This window comes from Phoca vitulina, unplaced genomic scaffold (assembly GCF_004348235.1).
Source record: "Phoca vitulina isolate PV1807 unplaced genomic scaffold, GSC_HSeal_1.0 scaffold2, whole genome shotgun sequence".
Classification (NCBI taxonomy): domain Eukaryota; kingdom Metazoa; phylum Chordata; class Mammalia; order Carnivora; family Phocidae; genus Phoca; species Phoca vitulina.
This window is the reverse complement of record NW_022589705.1, coordinates 6,120,958-6,141,292: the sequence shown is the minus strand read 5'-3', so window position 1 is coordinate 6,141,292 and position 20,335 is coordinate 6,120,958. Positions and strand designations below refer to the sequence as shown.

Sequence of the window (20,335 nt, the reverse complement as noted above, 5' to 3'; positions counted from 1 at the left end):
AACTTCCTGGACTGTTGTGTTTTCATTTTCATTATGTATTTTTTGATTTACTCTTTGATTTCTTTGTTTTTTTCCCTTTGATTTCTTTATTAATCAATTTGTTGTTTGGTAGCATGTAGTTTATTAGTTTCACTGTTTTTGTGTTCTTTCCAGATATTTTTCCTTGTAATTGCTAGTTTCATATCATTGTGTTCAGAAAAGATGATTGATATGATATGATTAAGAAGATTGCTTCTTAAATTTATTGAAAATTGTTTTGTGGCCTACCATGTGATCTGTCCTGGAGAATGTTCCATGTGCACTTGAAAAGAATGTGAACTCTGCTGTTTTTGGATGGAATGTTCTGTGTATGCCTGTTAGGTACACTGATCTAATATTCATTCAAAGCCACTGTTTCCTCATTGATTTTCTGTCTGGATGATCTCTCCACTGATGTAAGTGAGGTGTTAAGGCCCCTAATGTTATATTACTGTCAGTTTCTACCTTTATGTCTGTTAATCTTTGCTTTTTGTATTTAGGTTCTCTTATGTTGGGTGTGCAGAAATTTTCAATTATTATATTGTCATGTTAAATTGAGCCCTTTATTATTATGTATTGTCCTTTTTTTCTTTTGAATTCTCCAAATTTTTATTTAAATTCAAGTTAACATAAAGTGTAATATTAGTTTGAGGTGTAGAATTTAGTGCTTCATCACATACAACACCCAGTGCTCATCACAAGTGTCCTTCTTTGTTTTTTTGCCATAGTCTTTGTTTTGAAATCTCTTTTGTCTGATATATGTATTGCTGCCCAGGCTTTTTTTTTATTTTTATTTTTTCACTTCCATTTGTATGACACATTCTTCCAACCCTTTACTTTTAGTCTGTATGTGTCTTTAGGTCTGAAGTTAGTCTCTTATAGGGAGCATATAGATGAATCTTGTTTTTTTATTTTTTAATTTTTTAAAAAAAATTTTATTTATTTTAGCGAGAGCATGAGCAGGGGGAGGAGCAGGGTGGGGGAGAAAGGGGGGATCTCAAGCAGACTCCTGGCTGAGAGTCTGGAGCTCAGTGGTAGAGCATTTGACAGTAGAAGTGGACCACTTACCCTTTCATTCCTACACAGATTTTCAGAAGGGAATTTTTAAAAATATAAACCTGAAACATCGTTTTGTTGCTTAACATCTTCGTCATTTTTCATGATCTTTATGACTTATGAACCATATACTTTTAGCAAGTCATATAAATCCTGTTATGATCTTGTCCTTATTATCTTTCCAGTCATATCTGCTTTGATTCCTCCCTCATACTTTAAGTTTCATGCTATTGAAATAAATTTCCTTTAGACCCCAGAATGTCATCTTGTCTCCTCCATTTTTATCTTTGTACATGCTCTTTCACCTGTGATATTCTTTTTCTCTCCCAACTCCCACTTACTCTTGTTAATTCTTACTGGCTTTCAAATGTTTGAACTGAGCTGACACTTTCTGGAAGCCTTCCTTGAACTTTCCCTCTCTATGTCTGTCTCTCCTTACCTCTGACTTCTATTGACCCTTTTTGGTTTGGGTGCCCCTCTCTATATTTCCAGAATTTCTGAGTAAGTGCCCATCATCACTTATCATTGATTATTTGTCTGCTAGCCCAATTACATTGTAAATACCATGAATTTTAAGATTCAATTTCTAGTATACACCATCATTATCATTGTCATAATAATCTTTAACATTTATTGACTATATGCTAGACACTGTCATTAAACATTTTAAGTTGCATTATCTTGTTTGATCCTAACAGCAATCCTTCCAGATATGAATAGCTATCATTATTCTCTTTTTCCAGTTGAGAAAAGTGAAGACTGGTTAAGTATCATGCCCAAGGTTAGGTAGCTAGTAAGAGGACATAGAATAATTTTAACCCAGGAAAGAGAGCATGAACTTCTTTTTTTGTCCTACTGTTTTTATGATGTTTAAAAGTGAATGCACATATACACATAAAGCACATAGACTAGTACCTAACACTTAGTATTTAATAAATTAGCTATAGAGTCAAAAGCTTTTTTTCATAATATTTCAGCATATGAATATAATATTTTAATTATTTAAAGACTTATTTATTTGAGAAAGAGAGAGGGAGAGAGAAAATGAGCAGGAGGGGCAAAGGGAGAGGGAGAGAGAATCTCAAGCAGACTCTGCGCTGGGTGTGGAGCCCAATGCTGGGCTTGATCGCACAAGTCTGAGATCATGATTTAGAAAAATCTGAAACTCAAGATGGGCAATGATGAAAATAAAATATGGAATAATTTCACCATTAGGAGATAAATTACTTGTAATATTTTTGTGTGTGTATTGTTTTCTTTCACATGCACTATTTATATAAATATCATTTAAACTTGCCCTTTTTATTATGTGATGTTTTGTGAATAAATATCCAAATTAGTGATTAATAAAGTCTATCATCATTTATAGTGGCTACATGGTATGCCATTGTGTGTATGTACCACTGTAATTTAATTTATCTCCTGTTGAATATTTCGATTGTTTCCAATGTTTAGCTATTATTAAAAATGTAGTACCAAAAATCCTCATATATTCACTGTTGAGTGCTGGGGAGATAATAATCTTGAAAAGTCAGTAAAAGTAGATGATAACCAATATCAGTGCATCTATATTTGCATAATTATACTTCATTTTAGAGTATCTCATGGAGGAAAAAAAGTAATTGTAACAAATAATTTGCTTTCTTGGTATATATTTTTTATTAAGTACTACCAATCTACAACTCTCCTTTTTAGAATTACAGAATGAAAACTTAAAAGAATCAAATGAGAAGCAGGATCATTTGACATCAGAACTAGAAGATATTAAAATGTCTTTGCAAAGAAGTGTGGTATGATATAAAAACAGATTAGTGTGTGATAAGCCTTACATTATGAATCAAGAGATATTTACTGAATGCTAATGCTATGTACAAGGACCCAGAACTTCAAATAGAGAAGATAAAATCCCAGTCTACAAAATGCTTATAGTTTAATTAAAAACATTGGATAAAAACATGTCAAAAGTATAATTAAAATACAAGATCATGCTAGGTACCAACAGAGATTCAGGCAAAAATTGCTACAGTAGTTCTAAAAATTGAAAGAACACGTTGGGCAAGGAAGACTCCATTGGGAGGTTGCGACTACAGATTGGCTTTGGGAGAATGGTGAATTGAGATAGGAGTATTGAATGGGCATTCTGGATTGGCTAGGGGGTGGGGTGGGGGAGGTGGGGTGATAGAATAAGGAGGGAGGGAGAGACAGCAAATTACAGAAGCAGATAAGTTGTGTTTTTTTTTTTTTTCTTAAGACCCTTGGATTATAGCATTTGTTTTGTACTTTATTTCATTTAGAGTACTCAGAAGGCTTTAGAGGAAGATTTACAGGTAGCAACAAAAAAAATCTATGAGCTCACTGCAGAAAAAGAAGCTCAAATGGAAGAATTTAATAAAGCTAAAACTGCTCATTCTTTTGTGGTTACTGAACTTAAAACTTCTATCTGCAACTTGAAAGAATTATTGACAACAGAACAGCAAAGGTAAAAATATTTTTTATTTATCTGAATAAAAACAACTTATTTGCAATATTCATTGTATTTTCTCTTCATTGTCAACTGACTTCCTATAACATCTGTAACCAAGTCCCTCTCGCTTTTTTTAAAGATTTTATTTGAGAGAGAGAGTGAGCTTGAGTGGGGAGAGGGGTAGAGGGAGAGGGAGAAACAGACTCCTTGCAGAGCAGGAAGCCCAAAGTGGGGCTCGATCCCAGGACCCTGAGATCATGACCTGAGCTGAAGGCAGACGCTTAACCGACTGAGCCACCCAGGCGACCCCCAAGTCTCTCTTTTTTTTATTATGTTATGTTAATCACCATACATTACATCATTAGTTTTTGATGTAGTGTTCCATGATTCATTGTTTGCGTATAACACCCAGTGCTCCATTCAATACCTGCCCTCTTTAATGCCCATCACCAGGCTAACCCATCCTCCCACCCCCCTCCCCTCTAGAACCCTCAGTTTGTTTCTTAGAGTCCATAGTCTCTCATGGTTCATCTCCCCCTCCGATTTCCCCCCCTTCATTTTTCCCTTCCTACTATCTTTTTTTTTTTTTCTTAAAACATATATTATTTGTTTCAGAGGTACAGTTCTGTGATTCATCAGTCTTACACAATTCACAGTGCCCACCATAGCACATACCCTCCCCAGTGTCTATCACCCAGCCACCCCATCCTTCCCACCCCCCACCACTCCAGCAACCCTCAGTTTGTTTCCTGAGATTAAGAATTCCTCATATCAGTGAGGTCATATGATACATGTCTTTCTCTGATTCACCAAGTCTCTTTTTTAATGTAAAAAGTAGGAATACATTTTAAAAGTTTGTATTAGGTAAGCAGGTATCCTGAGAAAAGATAGCAGGTATTCTCTAGGATAGTTCCCATGCATACTTTGTCACATAGACAAGCTATATAGACAAGCTCGTAAGTGCTGATGCAGTGATAGGACATATTTAATTAAACTGTGGGTTATTATTAGCTTCATAGAAATAACTTCCTAGGTTGTGGGTTTGTTTTAGTGGGGTTTGTAACCTTTCTGATATGTAAAATTAGTAACTAGCATGGAACAGAGTAGGTAGGTACTCAAGCACTTTTATTAAATTAGTGAATTAATGAATATGAGTAACTATAAAATATTCATTTGCATTTCTAGATCAGCTTGTCTAAAACTTGAATTAAAAACTTCCTCTGTTTTCACTTTTTTTATATTTGCATTTATAAAGCTGTGTTATGAGGTCTAAGTGATTATTTTTGTCCCATTAGCATTAGGGTTAATTAAGTCTGGTAGAATGAAAGAGAGGAACAAGCTTTTCTGTGAAGTCATGACCAGTATTTCTTTCTACTGCCTATGTGTGGTGGAGGAAGAAAAGCTAGCTTTTCTAAAAACTCAGCTCATCTTACATATTCTTGGTTGATCTATCTAAGCAATTTTCAAATTCTGAAACTCTAAGTGACCTTAAATATCATCTATTCCAATTACCTCAGTTTTAGAGATGAGGAAGCAGAAAGCTGGAGGAATTAAGTGAATTGCACAATTCTCACATTTATATTGCTCCTAAGGCAGAATTCGATGTAATAATAGTTACATATTCAGTCTCTTTCAAAGTTCTAGGATGCATTAATTTGATTATCATCAGTAGCTAAGAGATAAATTGTCACCATAAGCTTTAAGGTTTTTGTGCAGATGTAATTAATATAAAACTATGTATTAACAATATCTTATTTTGAAGTGTTATGCTATATGGCATGGTAGATACTCAAAAAATGTTTCATAATTGAGTGAATATATATTGTTAAATTGCACCAATTTTAGTTACTAGATGAATTCTGATTAAGAGAATGTTTTACATTGTAAACTAATATATTTTACAAGATTGGAAAAAAGTGACGATCAATTGAAAATACTCACCATGGAGCTTCAGAAGAAATCAAGTGAACTGGGTAAGATTTAGAGAATAACATGTGTAGATGATAATATTAGCCAATTATAAAAACATAAACCATTTCAGAATAAAATACAGTTTCTCCTCTGTCATTTATCAATAATTATTTTGTAATTTTTATTTTGACTTTTCAAAGACAGAAGATTTAAACCTTAAGAAAGACTTCAGTTCCATTATGCATATATATATATATATAGATAGATAGATAGATACCTAGAAGTATAAGGAGCCTAAGAGATGTTTGTAGTCTGTTTTTCTTATTTTAGGAGTTAGAGGCCTTAATAATTCTTAGTGGAAAATGTCTTATATTTTAATTGAATTTTGAAATTTTCTTGATTTGTCATGTTGGATTATGAACTACTTATAGTAAAATGCTATCCTGTTTTGTCATGTGGTATTGTTAATATTCAATAGATTTCATGGCCAAAAGAGAGAGAAATTCTGTGGTTATTTTGTGAATTTATGACCCTTTAATTAGCTAATCTTAATAATTCCTGTGTTCCATATTTACAGACATGTACAGATGAGAATTACAAAGATAGAAAAACATTTTTTCTTATTTTGGTGAAAAGAATTATTATTTTAAAAATATTTATTATATTTTATTTTTAAAGAGAGGGAGTGAGCGAGCATGTGCAAGAGCGGGGGTGGGGGGGCAGAGGGAGTGGTAATCTCAAGCAGACTCCCCCAGATCATGGAGCCCTGACATGAGGCTTGATCATAACCTGAGCTGAAATCAAGAGTTAGATGCTTAACCAACTGAGCTACCCAGGTGCCCTGAAAAGAATTATTTTTATAAATTAAAATAACTCATGAATTGGCAGGTTTTTTCTAGACTATCTATACAACTTTCTGTTAGCTTTATTATTAGCTTTGGTTGCTTTTATAATTAAAATAATTGCAAGAAATTTTGTCTTGGTAGGATGTTTGGTTGAACTTTTGAAACTTATTTACGCTTTTCCTTTGGCAGTGCCTAATTTCCTACTATAGGCTAGACCAATCTTGGAGCATCCAAAATTGTACTATTCAATTATAAATAATTTCTTTGGTATTATTTTATATTAGAATGATTGTAAATGCATTTTTCATCTGATTTTTAAATCTTCCTTCAATTGAATGTTGTATATTAAGGAATAACTTAAAATATCTTTAATAGATATTTGTAATAATTCACTCTGATTTGAAATTAAGTGTCTCTTATTGTCAGATTAACAAATCAAATGCATAAGGTGATTTTTCTCAGAGCAATATATTAAGAGAAGTTTGGATAAGGAATTCTTCTAGAACTGTGAAGCAGTTCTATGTGTGTTTCTTAGCATTATCTTAGGTACTGTGGGAACATAAACAAGATGTAAAATACCATGCTCTTGAGAAATCTCTATATTGGGGGGGAAAAGTTGAATACATAAAATCATTAGAACACTGTTTCCAAAATGAGGGAATGAGCAAGAATTCTATTAGGATAAGAGAAGGGAATATTGGACCTTCTATTTATTTTATGCTTTTCATATGTTTTATAATGAATATCACAATACATGTATTTCTATTTTAAAATTGTATATGATATGTAAATATGTATTTGTGTTTTATACATACTTACGTATTTGGGGTGAATTCTCACAGATTTGTTGCTGATGGAGATGTGTTAATGCTGATGACAAGAGGAAGCCAAAGGTATCAGTGTAGACTGCAGAATTGGAAAAGACTTTATAGAAGAGGTAGATTTTAAAAGTAGACTTTAAGGTATAAAGAGGCTTTGGGTGGTTGTAGAGAATGGTGGAATGTGGAAAGCATTTTGTGTAGAAGAGCAGTGTTAACAATGACATAAGTGATCAGCATTAGCTTATTTCCTTCTTTGGTTAAAAGTATAGTTCTCAAAATCAGAATCTTGGATGATATTCTTTTCTCTTCTTTTCTCCCTTATCTTTCTCTTCTAATTGGTTATCCAGTGCTGTTGTTTCTAACTTTTAATATCTAGCTTATAAAATCTACCTAATGTAACTTTGTCTTTTGAATCATTCCCTTTTTCTTCATCTCCACAGACCTAGAACAGTTCTAGCCCTTATTTTTTCTTTCCTGGTTTTATTCCAGCACATTCTCTTAGTCTACCAGAGGGATGCATGTGAGTAACATAATGGAACACAAATTGTATTTGGCAGATAAATCATCAAACTGTGCTTCAGATCGTCCTCATTGGTCTTCATCTTTGTTCATCCCTTGTTGTGTTTAATAGAATACAAACAGAAGGTTTGCCTTATTTTCATAAACTTTTTTCTTACTGCAATAGCCCTTATTCTTATTGCTTTGTTTCCTGATTATGCTTTGCATTCTTCCTTGATGGTATATTCTTAAGCTTACATCTTGGTTAGAATATTCCTCCATCAGCCTCCATCGTTCCCTCAGCAGTCTCAGTCATTGACTCATTCTAAGACCACTTTTTTTCTGCACAGATAAAGTCTGCTCTACCTCTTATATCTTGGTATTAGGTCTGGACCATACACCTCTGACTAATACTAATTGTAATATCTTGAGAATCAGTATTTTTGTTTCTAGTCTTGTCTCTTGTTGATTCTCTGCACTGATGCCGGAGTGTTCCTTTAAAAATACAAATCTGACTATTCTGTGTTGTAAATTTAAGACTCACCTCATTGCTTGAGTTCGAACTCTTTAAATATCACCTGTTGTTTTATTGCTCATTTAAAAAGTAGTGCAGACAAAGCAAATTAAAACCAACTATAAACACAAAGTCTTTGTCAATTTATTCTGTTTTTGACTTGGTAGAGTTTGCTTTGTTTCTTCATATGTCTCCTCTCTTCAATTTAGTCTAATGTTGCTCTAAACAGGTTTTACTACTGTGGTTATTTTTCTGTATCTGTACCCATGTTTGCTTTTACTCTGTTATGTAACAAATTCTCTCTCTAGTGTTTTCTATTGCTTCTTATTTGATGACATATATAAAATAACAAATATTTAATTACAAATTAGGATAAGTGCTATGAAGACAATGAAAATGAAACCATGTAAGAGAATAATAGGGCCTAATTTAGATTCCGTGATAAGGCATGACCTTTAGCTGACCTCATAAATAAGTGAGATTTAGTGAGGTAAAGCATGTGAGTTGGAGAGAGCTTTTCAGTCAGAAGGAAACTCATGTAGAAATGCTCTGAGTTGTGAAAGAGCTTGGTTAATTCACGTGACTGAATGAAAGCCTAGGTGACTGAGTGTAAGAAGTGATATGAAAAGGGTAATGAAATAAGTATGAGGTGATAAGGACAAAATCGGGTAGGAGCAAGGAAAGGAATTTTTATTTTATTCTAAACATGAAGGAAAACCATTAAAAGATTTTAAGTAGGGGGATGACATGATCTGGTTTACATTTTTAAAGGATTGCTGCAACTTCTGTATGGCAGATAAATTTGATGGTGGGTGGGGAATGCTGATAGGAAAAAAGTAGAAGTTGATAAATTAGTTTGGAAGCTATTTGAGTGGTACAGGCATGAGAGAATACCTTTTAAAAGTGGAATCATATCACACTTATGCTAGCATTTGGTGAGCTCATGAATCTGAGGACATTTTGTCTGTCTTCAGCCCTGAAAATTTTTCTCCGCTTATTTTTTCTTTTCTAGTGTCATTATTCTCTGTAAGTTCTGACAGGTAGATTTTAGAAATTCTGGATCTATCCTTTATATTTTAAAATTTCTCTTTTATACTTTCTACCTTTTAGTTCTTTTTGGGGGAGATTTGGGGAAAATTTTTTTGGTTTCCCCCTGCTAATTCAGTCTTTAGTTACGTTTATTTTGCTATTTTTAAAGTTTTAGTTGTCAAATTTTAAATTTCTAAGAGCTCTAGGTGATTTATTTCATGGATATTGTACCCTGTTGGAACATACTATACTTAGCAAAATATCTGCTTCTGTTTGCTTTATTAATTCCTTCTTGGATTTTATTTTAGTTCTCTTAATTGAATTTGGTGCCTCTCTTTTATGGTTTTGCTTTTCTTCACTAATTGTTGATTCTTGATTATTTACTCATCTAAATATTTGAAAATCTTTTTTCACCCACATACGTTATAATCTGATTTTTCTGATTATGTGGTGTGGGGAGGGGGGGAGATGAGAGGTACTATAAGGAAAGGTGGGCTTGGTGGCTAATCTTTTGGGTTTAGGAGATGTTTATTTTGCTTAGAGATCATGAGCTGTTTGGGGCACTGCTGCATCCCTTTGCCTCAATTCCTAAATCTTTGATTAAACTTGAGGTGGACTGTGTGGTGGGAGGTATGGTCTAGGTGTTTCACATAGCCTTCATTGAATTAATGTGGGTCCCCCCTCTCCCTGCCAGGATTCTTCAACTTTTTGGTTTGTTCATAGTGGTCTGGTTTTATTAATGTTGTAAATATATATATATTTTGTGTCTTTTAAAAAGGGATTGGGGGTGAGAAAATGTGGAGACATGCTTAGTCTACTATCTTTAATCAATCCTTGAGTTTGAAAAAATTAACCTTTTTTACCTAAAATGAAATGTTGTGGTGAAATAAGCTTTGCTTGTGACAGGTTCTTCTTTGAGAGTCCATGGTGGCATTTTATATTTTGTTGCTTTTTTTCCTTAAAAACTATGGGCAATTATTACAAATTTTTTGTTTATTTTTAATGTAAAGAGTCTGGGAAACTTCCAGCAAATCTCTTATATCTCCAGTTATTAAAAACCCATAACAGTGAGGGAGGAAGGACAGTGTTTCAGATACAATAAAATTTTAGGTGACAGCTAGACATCATTTGGGAACTTTGTAGGCAGTTAAAAAATCTAAAAAAGGAGAAGAAAGCAGGAGGTTTGAGCTGGAAATGTTTTAAAATTAATTAACCTAATACTGAATTAATAGAAGATAGAAAGAAAAGCATTGTAGAGTGTTATTATTTAGGGTAGAAAAAAGAAGGGTGTCAGCAAAGAAAATAGGAGCAGGAGTTAGAGAGGACAGGAAATGCAAATAATGCAAGGTCTTGAAAATCAAAGGGAGAAAAGTAGAGAGTAGTTAATAACATCAAATGCCAGAAAGCTCCACAATAAAGAGGACTAAGAATTATACCACAAAATGGTTATTGATGATCTTTAAGATCATAGTTTTGTTAATGTAATAAGAGGTGTAATTAATGTAATGAGATAGGCATTAGTTTTGCATGGAGCTAAGAAAGAAATGCATAGATAACAAACAGGAATTTGTCTGCAAAACAAAGTAAGAAATTTGATGGTAGTATGAAAGGGCAGACAGGTCCATCAGATTGTTTTGTATTCAAATAGATGTTTAGAAGGGATGGGGGAATTTAAAGTTTCCTCTAAGAGAGATAACATGGCAACTAAAGTCTCAGAGGAGGTAGGAATATTGAGGTCCAGAGTACAATGGTCAGAAGTAGCTTGAGAAAAGTGAATCACTTCTTTTTAGTTTGGAGTGAAGATTAAGAGGTCAGATACTTAGACAGTGATGAAGTAAAGGTAAAGGCACATGCTGTGTGACTTCATCCCAAATATGTTTTATACAGATCCATTGCTTATTTTGGTTAATGAACTTGAGTTCATTTGGTTGTGGAATTCCACTTTATAGAAACATTACTATTAATATTTATCATTTTTGTGTAGTTCCATTTCGACTTCCTCTGTGCTTTATGGTGCTTTAGTTTCACTAACCCGTCTCTTGTTTTTTTCCCTTTAAAACAATGGTATTCTTATTTCTTGTCTCTTCTTTGCTGTTCTTTTAATCTGACTTTAACACCTTTTTATTCTTTTGTTTATTTTAGAAGAGATGACTAAGCTTAAAAATAACAAAGAAGTAGAACTTGAAGAATTGAAAAAAATCTTGGTAAGTATATAATTTCTCTTGTTAATATAGAGCAGTTACTTTTCAAAAAAATATTGAATCCACTGACTTAGACTCTCACACTATAGATGTTTTATATTAGTGTTTTCAGCTAAAATATAAAAAAATACATTTGTGTTTTAGTAAAGCCACATTCTTATCTGTACCAAATTCAATATATTTTGAAAACTGTCTTGGTGAAGGTGTTTATATTATTTGAATGTGTGTTGGCAGTACATTTAAATAAGATCAAATATGCATGTGACATTACTGATTTACTGGTAGTAAATTTGGTATGCCTGTGATACCTTTGAGCCACAAAGCTACAATTTTGGGGAAGATATATATGTTGTATATTCAGTAACTATGTTTAGTGTTCAGACAGAATCATGTTTAATGAATTTGTTAGGATAGGCAAAATTATGTTTTAATTGATTATAATGTGTGGAGCATGGGCGGCAAAATTTTAAAGGACTGGAGAATAAATATTTTAGGCTTTGTAGTCTATATACAGAATGTTAATTCTCTTCTCCTCTTCCTCCTATTTCCACACCTCCCCTCCCCCTTCTTGTCCTCCTCTTCTCCTTTATTTTTAACAAACTTGTAAAAATGTAAGAATTATTCTTAGGTCAAGGGCCTACAAAAAGAGACTGTAGGTTGATTTTATCTAGCAGGCTGTAGTTTGCCAACCCCTATATAATATTGTTTATGATTACAGATATTTGATTTTGGGTTTAACCTATTGCATCTCTACCCGATTTTGCAACTCCTAATTCTTCCATCTCTTGGGAAGCATTATTTCCAAATGCTTATCCTTTCTCCATTGAATTGCTTTACTTGAACTCTTGTGAATAATAATGTTTACACTGCTTTCAGATTTGATAATGCATTCTTATTTTTTTGGTTATACTTCAAGTCTCAGCTTGAATATCAGTTTAGGTAATCTCTCTTGATATTATCTATAAACCTCTCTTATCTAGTTTAGATCTCTGTATGGCTTGTGCCTATAGCCACCCTGAACTTTTCTTTTATAGCACTTAACACAATTGGAATTAATTTATTTTTGGTATAATTGTTTAAAGCTTTATTCACCCTTTTGACTCACCCTTACTTCGCACAGTAGGCGGTATATAGTAGGTCCTGAGTAAATAAATAGTGGAATGAAGGTATGCTCCCATAAGGGCTAAGAACCCATGTCCTGTTTTCCTTGTAACCTTAGTATTTACTTAGCACAGTGACTGACACTTTATAAATATTTGTTGAATGAATGAATACTAAGCATTATTTTTACTATAAAGATTCACTCCTAAGCAGATAAGGATTGGTTTAGGGTTTTGTTATATTTGGACAGCAATAGAACACAATACCTTTGTCTTTAAAATTGTAATATTTTGATTGCTATCCAGCTCTTTACTTCTTAGCTGTATGACTGAGAGCAAATTAACTAAACTCTTGATGCCTCAGTTTTCCATCTATGAAATAGGGAAAATAATTGTACACATCTAATGGGGTAGTTATAAGGAATAAATAAAACAATATATTTACCCATTTAGCAAACATATGTTGAGTTTTTTTTATGTTGTACTCTGGGGGTACAGTTGGGAGCAAATGGATGCATATGCTGCTTTCATGGATCTACAGTCATGAAATATCACACTTAAATATAAGCAATCATTCAAAGGTAATATTAAGATGGTGACAAAGGCAATAAAGGAGAGTGCTAATAAAGGCAGTGCTATGACACCTATAATTAAGGGACTTCAACTAGTTAGGTCAGAAGAGCCTTTTTTTGAAAAAGTAAAGATTGAACTGAAATCCAGATAAGGAAGGGAAGAGCTTATCAGGTAGAGGACATATAATGTGTAAAGTTCCTTTGATAGGAAGGAGTATGGTGAGTGCAACATGGAGTGAAAGGGAGAGTCGTGCAAAATGAGGCTAGAGAGTTAAGGTAGTAGGAGCATGGCAATTCATGGCCTTTTGAATCATATCAAGATGATTTTATATTTATCCTAAGAGGAATGGAAAGCTCTAAAGAATTTCAGTAGGGAGTGACTTGGTTTGCGTTTTGAAAATCTCATTTGTCTTGCAATATTGAGAACAGTATGTTAAGATAGAACAGTTAAGTAGACAGACAATCACAGTAGCCAGAGGAGAGATGATTATAGCTTAGGCTGGGAGGTGGTGGTGAGAAAAAAAATGGATGGTTTTGAGAGATATTTAAGATTTAAATACTTTGGATTGGTCTAGGGGGATATTACCATTTGTTGAAAAGATTCCTTTTTTCCATTGAGTTGCTTTTGCACATTTATAAAAATCAATTGGCCATATTTGTGTGGTTCTGTTTCTGGACTATTTCTGTTTTCTTGATCTATTTGTTATCAATTCACCAATATATCAGTGTCTTGATTACTGTAGCTTTATAGTTGGTCTTAAATAGCTACACATTGCCTATTGATAAAATTCAGACTCTTTAAGTCCAATTAGGTTTTTATTTATTTTTTTTATTTATTTTTTTTTTTTTAAGATTTTATTTATTTATTTGAGACAGAGAGAATGAGAGAGAGAGAGCACATGAGAGGGGAGAGGGTCAGAGGGAGAAGCAGGCCCCCTGCCGAGCAGGGAGCCCGATGCGGGACTCGATCCAGGGACTCCAGGATCATGACCTGAGCCGAAGGCAGTCGCTTAACCAACTGAGCCACCCAGGCGCCCCTAAGTCCAATTAGGTTTTTAAAAAACATTTTTATTTAAATTCAATTTAGTTAACATACAGTGTATTATTAGTTTCAGGGGTAGAATTTAGTGATTCATCATTTGCATATAACACCCAGGGCTCATTACATCAAGTGCCCTCCTTGATGCCTATCACCCAATTACCCTATCCCCCCACCCACCTCCCCTCCAGCAACCCTCAGTTTGTTTCCTAGAATTGAGAGTCTCTTATGGTTTGCCCCTTTCTCTGTTTTTATCTTATTTTTCCTTCCCTTCCCCTATGTTCATCAGTTTTGTTTCTTAAATTCCACATATGAGTGAAATCATATGGTGTTTGTCTTTCTCTGACTGACTTATTTCACTTAGCATAATACCCTCTAGTTCTATCCACATCATTGCAAATGGCAAGATTTCATTCTTTTTGATGGCTGAGTAATATTCCATTGTATATGTACCACATCTTCTTTATCCATTTATCTGTTGATGGACATGTGGGCTCTTTCCATAGTTTGGCTATTGTGGACATTGCTGCTCTAAACATTGGATATGCATATACCCCTTCGAATCACTGTATTTGTATCCTTTGGATAAATACCTAGTAGTGCAATTGTTGGGTCGAGGGGTAGTTCTATTTTTAACTTTTTGAGGAACCTCCATACTGTTTTCCAGAATGGCTGCAGCAATATGCATTCCCACTGACAGTGTGAGAGTGTTCCCCTTTCTCTGAATCCTCACCAACATCTATTATTTCCTGAGTTGTTAATTTTAGCCATCTGACAGGTGTGAGGTGGTATCTCATTTTTTAATTTGTATTTCCCTGATGCCAGGTGATGTTGAGCATTTTTTCTGTGTCTGTTAGCCATCTGGATGTCTTCTTTGGAAAAATATCTGTTCATGTCTTCTGCCCATTTCTTGATTGGATTTTTGTTTTTTGGATGTTGAGTTTGATAATTTCTTTATAGATTTTGGATACTAGCCCTTTATCTGATATATCATTTGTGAATATCTTCTCCCATTCTGTAGGTTGCCTTTTAGTTTTGTTGATTGTTTTCTTTGCTGTGCAAAAGCTTTTTATCCTTATGTACTCCCAGTAGTTCATTTTTGCTTTTGTTTCCCTTGCCTCTGGAGATGTGTCTAGCAAGAAGTTGCTGCGACCGAGGTCAAAGAGATTGCTGCCTGTGTTCTCCTCTAGGATTTTGATCCTGTCATCCGTTATGAATTTATTTTTGTGTATGGTGTAAGAAAACGGTCCAGTTTCATTCTTCTACATGTGGCTGTCCAATTTTCCCAGCACCATTTGTTGAAGAGACTGTCTTTTTTCCATTGGATATTCTTTCCTGCTTTGTCAAAGATTAGTTGGCCATAGAGTTGAGTGTCCATTTCTGGGTTCTCTATTCTATTCCATTCATCTATGTGTCTGTTTTTGTGTCAGTACCATACTGTCTTGATGATCACAGCTTTGTAATACAGCTTGAAGTCTGGAATTGTGATGCCTCCAGCTTTGCTTTTCTTTTTCAACATTCCTCTGATATTTCAGGGTCTTTTCTGGTTCCATACAAATTTTAGAATTGTTTCTGGAGGCACCTGGGTGGCTCAGTCCAGTAAGCATCTGCCTTTGGCTCAGGTCATAATCCCAGGGTCCTGGGATCGTGCCCTACATTAGACTTCCTGCTCATCAGGGAGCCTGCTTCTCTCTCTCCCTCTGCTGCTCCCCCAGCTTGTGCTCTCTCTGTCAAGTAAATAAATAAAATCTTTATAAAAATTTTTAGAATTGTTTGTTCCAGCTCTGTGAAAGATGCTGGTGGCATTTTGATAGGGATAGCATTGAATCTATAGATTGCTTTGGGTAGCATAGACATTTTAACAATATTTGTTCATCCAATCCATGAGCTTGGAATATTTCCATTTTTTTGTGTCTTCCTCAATTTCTTTCATAAGTGTTGTATAGTTTTCAGAGTACAGATCTTTTACCCTTTTGTTAGGTTTATTCCTTAGGTGTCTTATGATTTTTGGTGCAATTGTAAATGGGATAGATTCTTTTTTTTTTTTAATTTTTTTATTGTTATGTTAATCACCATACATTACATCATTAGTTTTTGATGTAGTGTTCCATGATTCATTGTTTGTGCATAACATTGTTTGTGCATAACACCCAGTGCTCCATGCAGAACGTACCCTCTTTAATACCCAACACCAGGCTAACCCATCCTCCCACCCCTCTAGAACCCTCAGTTTGTTTTTCAGAGTCCATCGTCTCTCATGGTTCGTCTGGGATAAATTCTTTTATTTCTCTTTCTGCTGCTTCATTGTTAGTGTATAGAAATGCAGCAGACTTCTGTGCATTGGTTTTGTTTTTGTTTTTTTTTTTATATCCTGTGACTTTGCTGAATTCCTGTATCAGTTCTAGCAGTGTTTTGGTGGAGTCTTTTGGCTTTTCTACATAGAGTATCCTGTGATCTGGGAAGAGTGAAAGTTTGCCTTCTTCTTTGATGATTTGGATGCCTTTTATTTCTTTTTGTTGTCTGATTGCTGAGGCTAGGACTCTTAGTACTGTTATACAACAATGGTAAGAGTGGACATCCCTGTCATGTTCCTGACCTTAGGGGAAAAGCTCTCAGTTTTTCACCTGTTGAGGATGATATTCACTGTGGGTCTTCCGTATATGGCTTTTATGAAGTTGAGGTATGTTCCCTTTATCCCTACATTGTGGAGGGTTTTTATCAAGAAAGGATGCTGTATTTTATCAGATGCTTTTTCTGCATCTGTTGAGAGGATCATATGATTCTTATTCTTTTATTAATGTGGTGTCTCATGTTGATGGATTTGTGGATGTTGAACCACCCCTGCAGCCTAGGAATAAATCCCACTTGGTCATGGTGAATAATCCTTTTAATGTACTGTTGGATCCTATCAGCTAGTATCTTGTTGAGAATTTTGGCATCCATGTTCATCAGGGATATTGGTAATTCTCCTTTTTGGTGGGGTCTTTGTGTGGTTTTGGGCTCATGGTAATGCTGGCCTTGTAGAATGAGTTTGGATGTTTTCCTTCCATTTCCATTTTTTGGAACAGTTTCGGAAGAATACATATTAATTCTTCTTTAAATGTTTGGTAGAATTCCACTGGGAAGCCATCTGGCCCTGGGCTGTTGTTTTTTGGGAGATTTTGTATTACTTCTTCAATTTCCTTGCTGGTTATGGGTCTGTTCAGGTTTTCTATTTCTTCCTGTTTCAGTTTTTGTAGTTTATATATTTCTAGGAATGCATCTGTTTCCTTCAGATTACCTAATTTCTTGGCATATAATTGCTCATAATATTCTTTTATAATGGTTTGTATTTCTGTGGTGTTGGTTGTGATCTCTCCTCTTTCATTGGTGATTTTTTTAAATTTGGGTCCTTTCTCTTTTCTTTTTGATAAGTCTGGCCAGGGGTTTATCAAACTTGTTAATTCTTTCAAAGAACCAGGTCCTACTTATGTTGATTTGTTCTGTGGTTTTTTTTTATTTCTATGTCATTTATTTCTGCTCTAATCTTTATTATTTCTCTTCTCCTGCTGGATTTAAGCTTTATTTGCTGTTATTTTTCCAGCTCCTTTAGGTGTAAGGTTAGGTTGTGTATTTGAGACTTTTCTTGCTTCTTGAGGAAGGCCTGTACTTCCCTCTTAGGACCACCTTTGCTGCATTCCAGAAGTTTTGAACTGTCATGTTTTCATTTTCATTTGCTTCCATGTGTTTTTTAATTCTTCTTTAATATCCTCGTTGACCCATTCATTCTTTAGTAGGATGTTTTTTAACCTTCTTGTATTTGTGGTTCTTCCAAATTTTTTCTTGCAGTTCACTTCAAGTTTCATAGCACTGTGGTCTGAAAATACCCGTGGTATGATCTCAATCTTTTTGTACCAGTTGAGTCCTGATTTATGACCTAGTATGTGATCTGTTCTGGAGAATGTTCCATGTGCACTTGAAAAGAATGTGTATTCAGCTTTAGGATTAATTGCTCTGAATATATCTGTTAAGTCCATCTGGTCCAGTGTGTCTTTCAAAGCTCTTGTTTCCATGTTGATCTTTGGCTTAGATGATCTGTCCACAGTTGTAAGTGAAGTGTTAAAGTCCTCTACTATTATTGTTATTATTAATGAGTTTCTTAAATTTGTTATTAATTGATTTATATATTTGTCTGCTTCCAAGTTGGGGGCATAAATATTTATAATTGTTAGGTCTTCTTGTCAGACCCCTTTATTATGATATAGTGTCTTTCTTCAGCTCTTATTACAGTCTTTGGTTTAAAATCTAGTTCGTCTGATATAAGGATGGGTACTCCAGCTTTCGTTTGATGTCCATTAGCGTGATAAATGGTTCTCCACCCCCTCATTTTCAATCTGGAGGTGTCTTTGAGTCTAAAATGAGTCTCTTGTAAGCAACATATTGATGGGTCTTTTTTTTAATCCATTCTGTACCCTATATCTTTTGTTTGGAGCATTTAGTCCATTTACATTGAGAGTAATTATTGAAAGATATGAATTTAGTGCCATTGTATTACCTGTAAAGTTGCTGTTCCTATAGATTGTCTCTGTTCCTTTCTGGTGGTTGTTACTTTTGGTTTCTCTTTCTGCTCAAAGGGTCCCCTTTGATATTTCTTGCAGGGCTGGTTTAGTGTTCACGAATTCCTTTAGTTTTTGTTTGTCTTGGAAACTTTCTCTCTCCTTCTATTCTGAATGACAGCCTTGCTGGGTAAAGTATTCTTGCTGCATATTTTTCCCATTTAGCACATTGAATATAACCTGCCAGTTCTTTCTGGCCTGCCAGGACTCTGTGGACAGGTATGCTGCCAGCTGTTTGTGTCTTCCCTTGTAGGTTGAGGACCTCTTGTCCTGAGACGCTTTCAGGATTTTCTCTTTATCTTTGTAATTTGCAAGTTTCACTGTAATATGTTGAGGTGTTGACCTATTTTTGTTGATTTTTGAGGGTAGTTCTCTGTGCTTTTTGGACTTGAATGCCTGTTTCCTTCCCCAGATTAGGGAAGTTCTCAGGTATAATTTGTTTAAATAAACCTTTTGCCCCTTTTTCCCCACTCTGCTTCTTCTGGGACCTCCTATATTACGGATATTATTTCACTTTATGGAATTGCTGAATTCCCTAAGTCTACCTTTGTGATCTAATAGTTTTCTTTCCTCTTCTTTTCAGTTTCATTATTTTCCATAATTTTATCTTCTCTATCACTGATTCACTCTTCTGATTCATTCATCCTGGTTTTCATGTCATCCACTTGGGACTGCATCTCGATTATAGCATTTTTAATTTTGGCCTGACTAGATTTTGGTTTTTATCTCTACAGTAAGAGATTTCCTAGTGTCTTCTATGCTTTTTTCAAGCCCAGCTAATATCTTTATAATTGTTCTTTTAAATTCTAGTTCAGACATCTCACTTATCTGTATTGATTAAATCCCTGGCTGTGAGTACTACTTCCTGTTCTTTCTTTTGGGGTGAATTTCTCTGTGTCATCATTTTGTTCAGAAAAGAAAAGAAAGCAAGAAAGAAAGAGAAAAAGACAACAAAAACAATGATAAAAACAACAAAAAAACCCAAAAAAAACTAGATCCTGGGTTTGTTTTGGTCTGCTTGTTAAAAATAAATAAAAATAAAAACTAGATCCCAAAATAAGAAACACACACACACACACACACTAAAATACAATTAAAAGAAACAAAAAATACAAAGTATATATAAGAAAATTAAAAATGAATAAAGAAAAGATTTGAAAAAATAAGTAAATAACTGAAAAAATAATAAAATACTAAAGAATAAAAATACAAAGAGTGCTATATACTGTTTTCCCTAAGAGCTGAAGCTTTGCAGCCCTCTATGATCTATAAACTTGGTGTGAGTGAGTTGTTTGTGCTGGTCTTCTGGGGGAGGGGCCTGTTGAGCTGATTCTCAGGTGGACTTGCCCTAGTGGAAATGCACCTCCAGCATTCAGGGAGGCAGGGTTTGGTGTCAATTAGTAGTTTTTTATTATTAATATAGGACATTTATTGCCAAGTCTTTAATGAAATTGTTGTGATCTCATGCTTGAGTAAACAACATAAAAATTGAATGTATATATATATATATATATATATATATATATATATATATATATATATATATATATAAAATTCCAAGGAGGAATTAATAGTAATTAAGTACCCATAACTAAAGAAACAGTGGTTATTTTATACTTAGTCTTCCTTAGTTTCTAGAGCTATGCTATTCTGTATGGTAGCTACTGTCCAA

The 20,335-nt window shown here is 34.3% G+C and overlaps 1 protein-coding gene across 1 annotated transcript in view; it reads left to right on the top strand.

Annotated features, from left to right (window-relative positions):
- Window positions 1-20,335, top strand: part of SYCP1 (synaptonemal complex protein 1) — a 144,515-nt gene that overhangs the window by 52,910 nt on the left and 71,270 nt on the right. Inside the window, exons 12-15 of the mRNA XM_032415677.1 lie at window positions 2,770-2,864; window positions 3,369-3,553; window positions 5,444-5,511; window positions 11,299-11,360. Coding sequence (XP_032271568.1) covers window positions 2,770-2,864; window positions 3,369-3,553; window positions 5,444-5,511; window positions 11,299-11,360 — 410 coding nt within the window. The remainder of the gene's footprint in view (window positions 1-2,769; window positions 2,865-3,368; window positions 3,554-5,443; window positions 5,512-11,298; window positions 11,361-20,335) is intronic.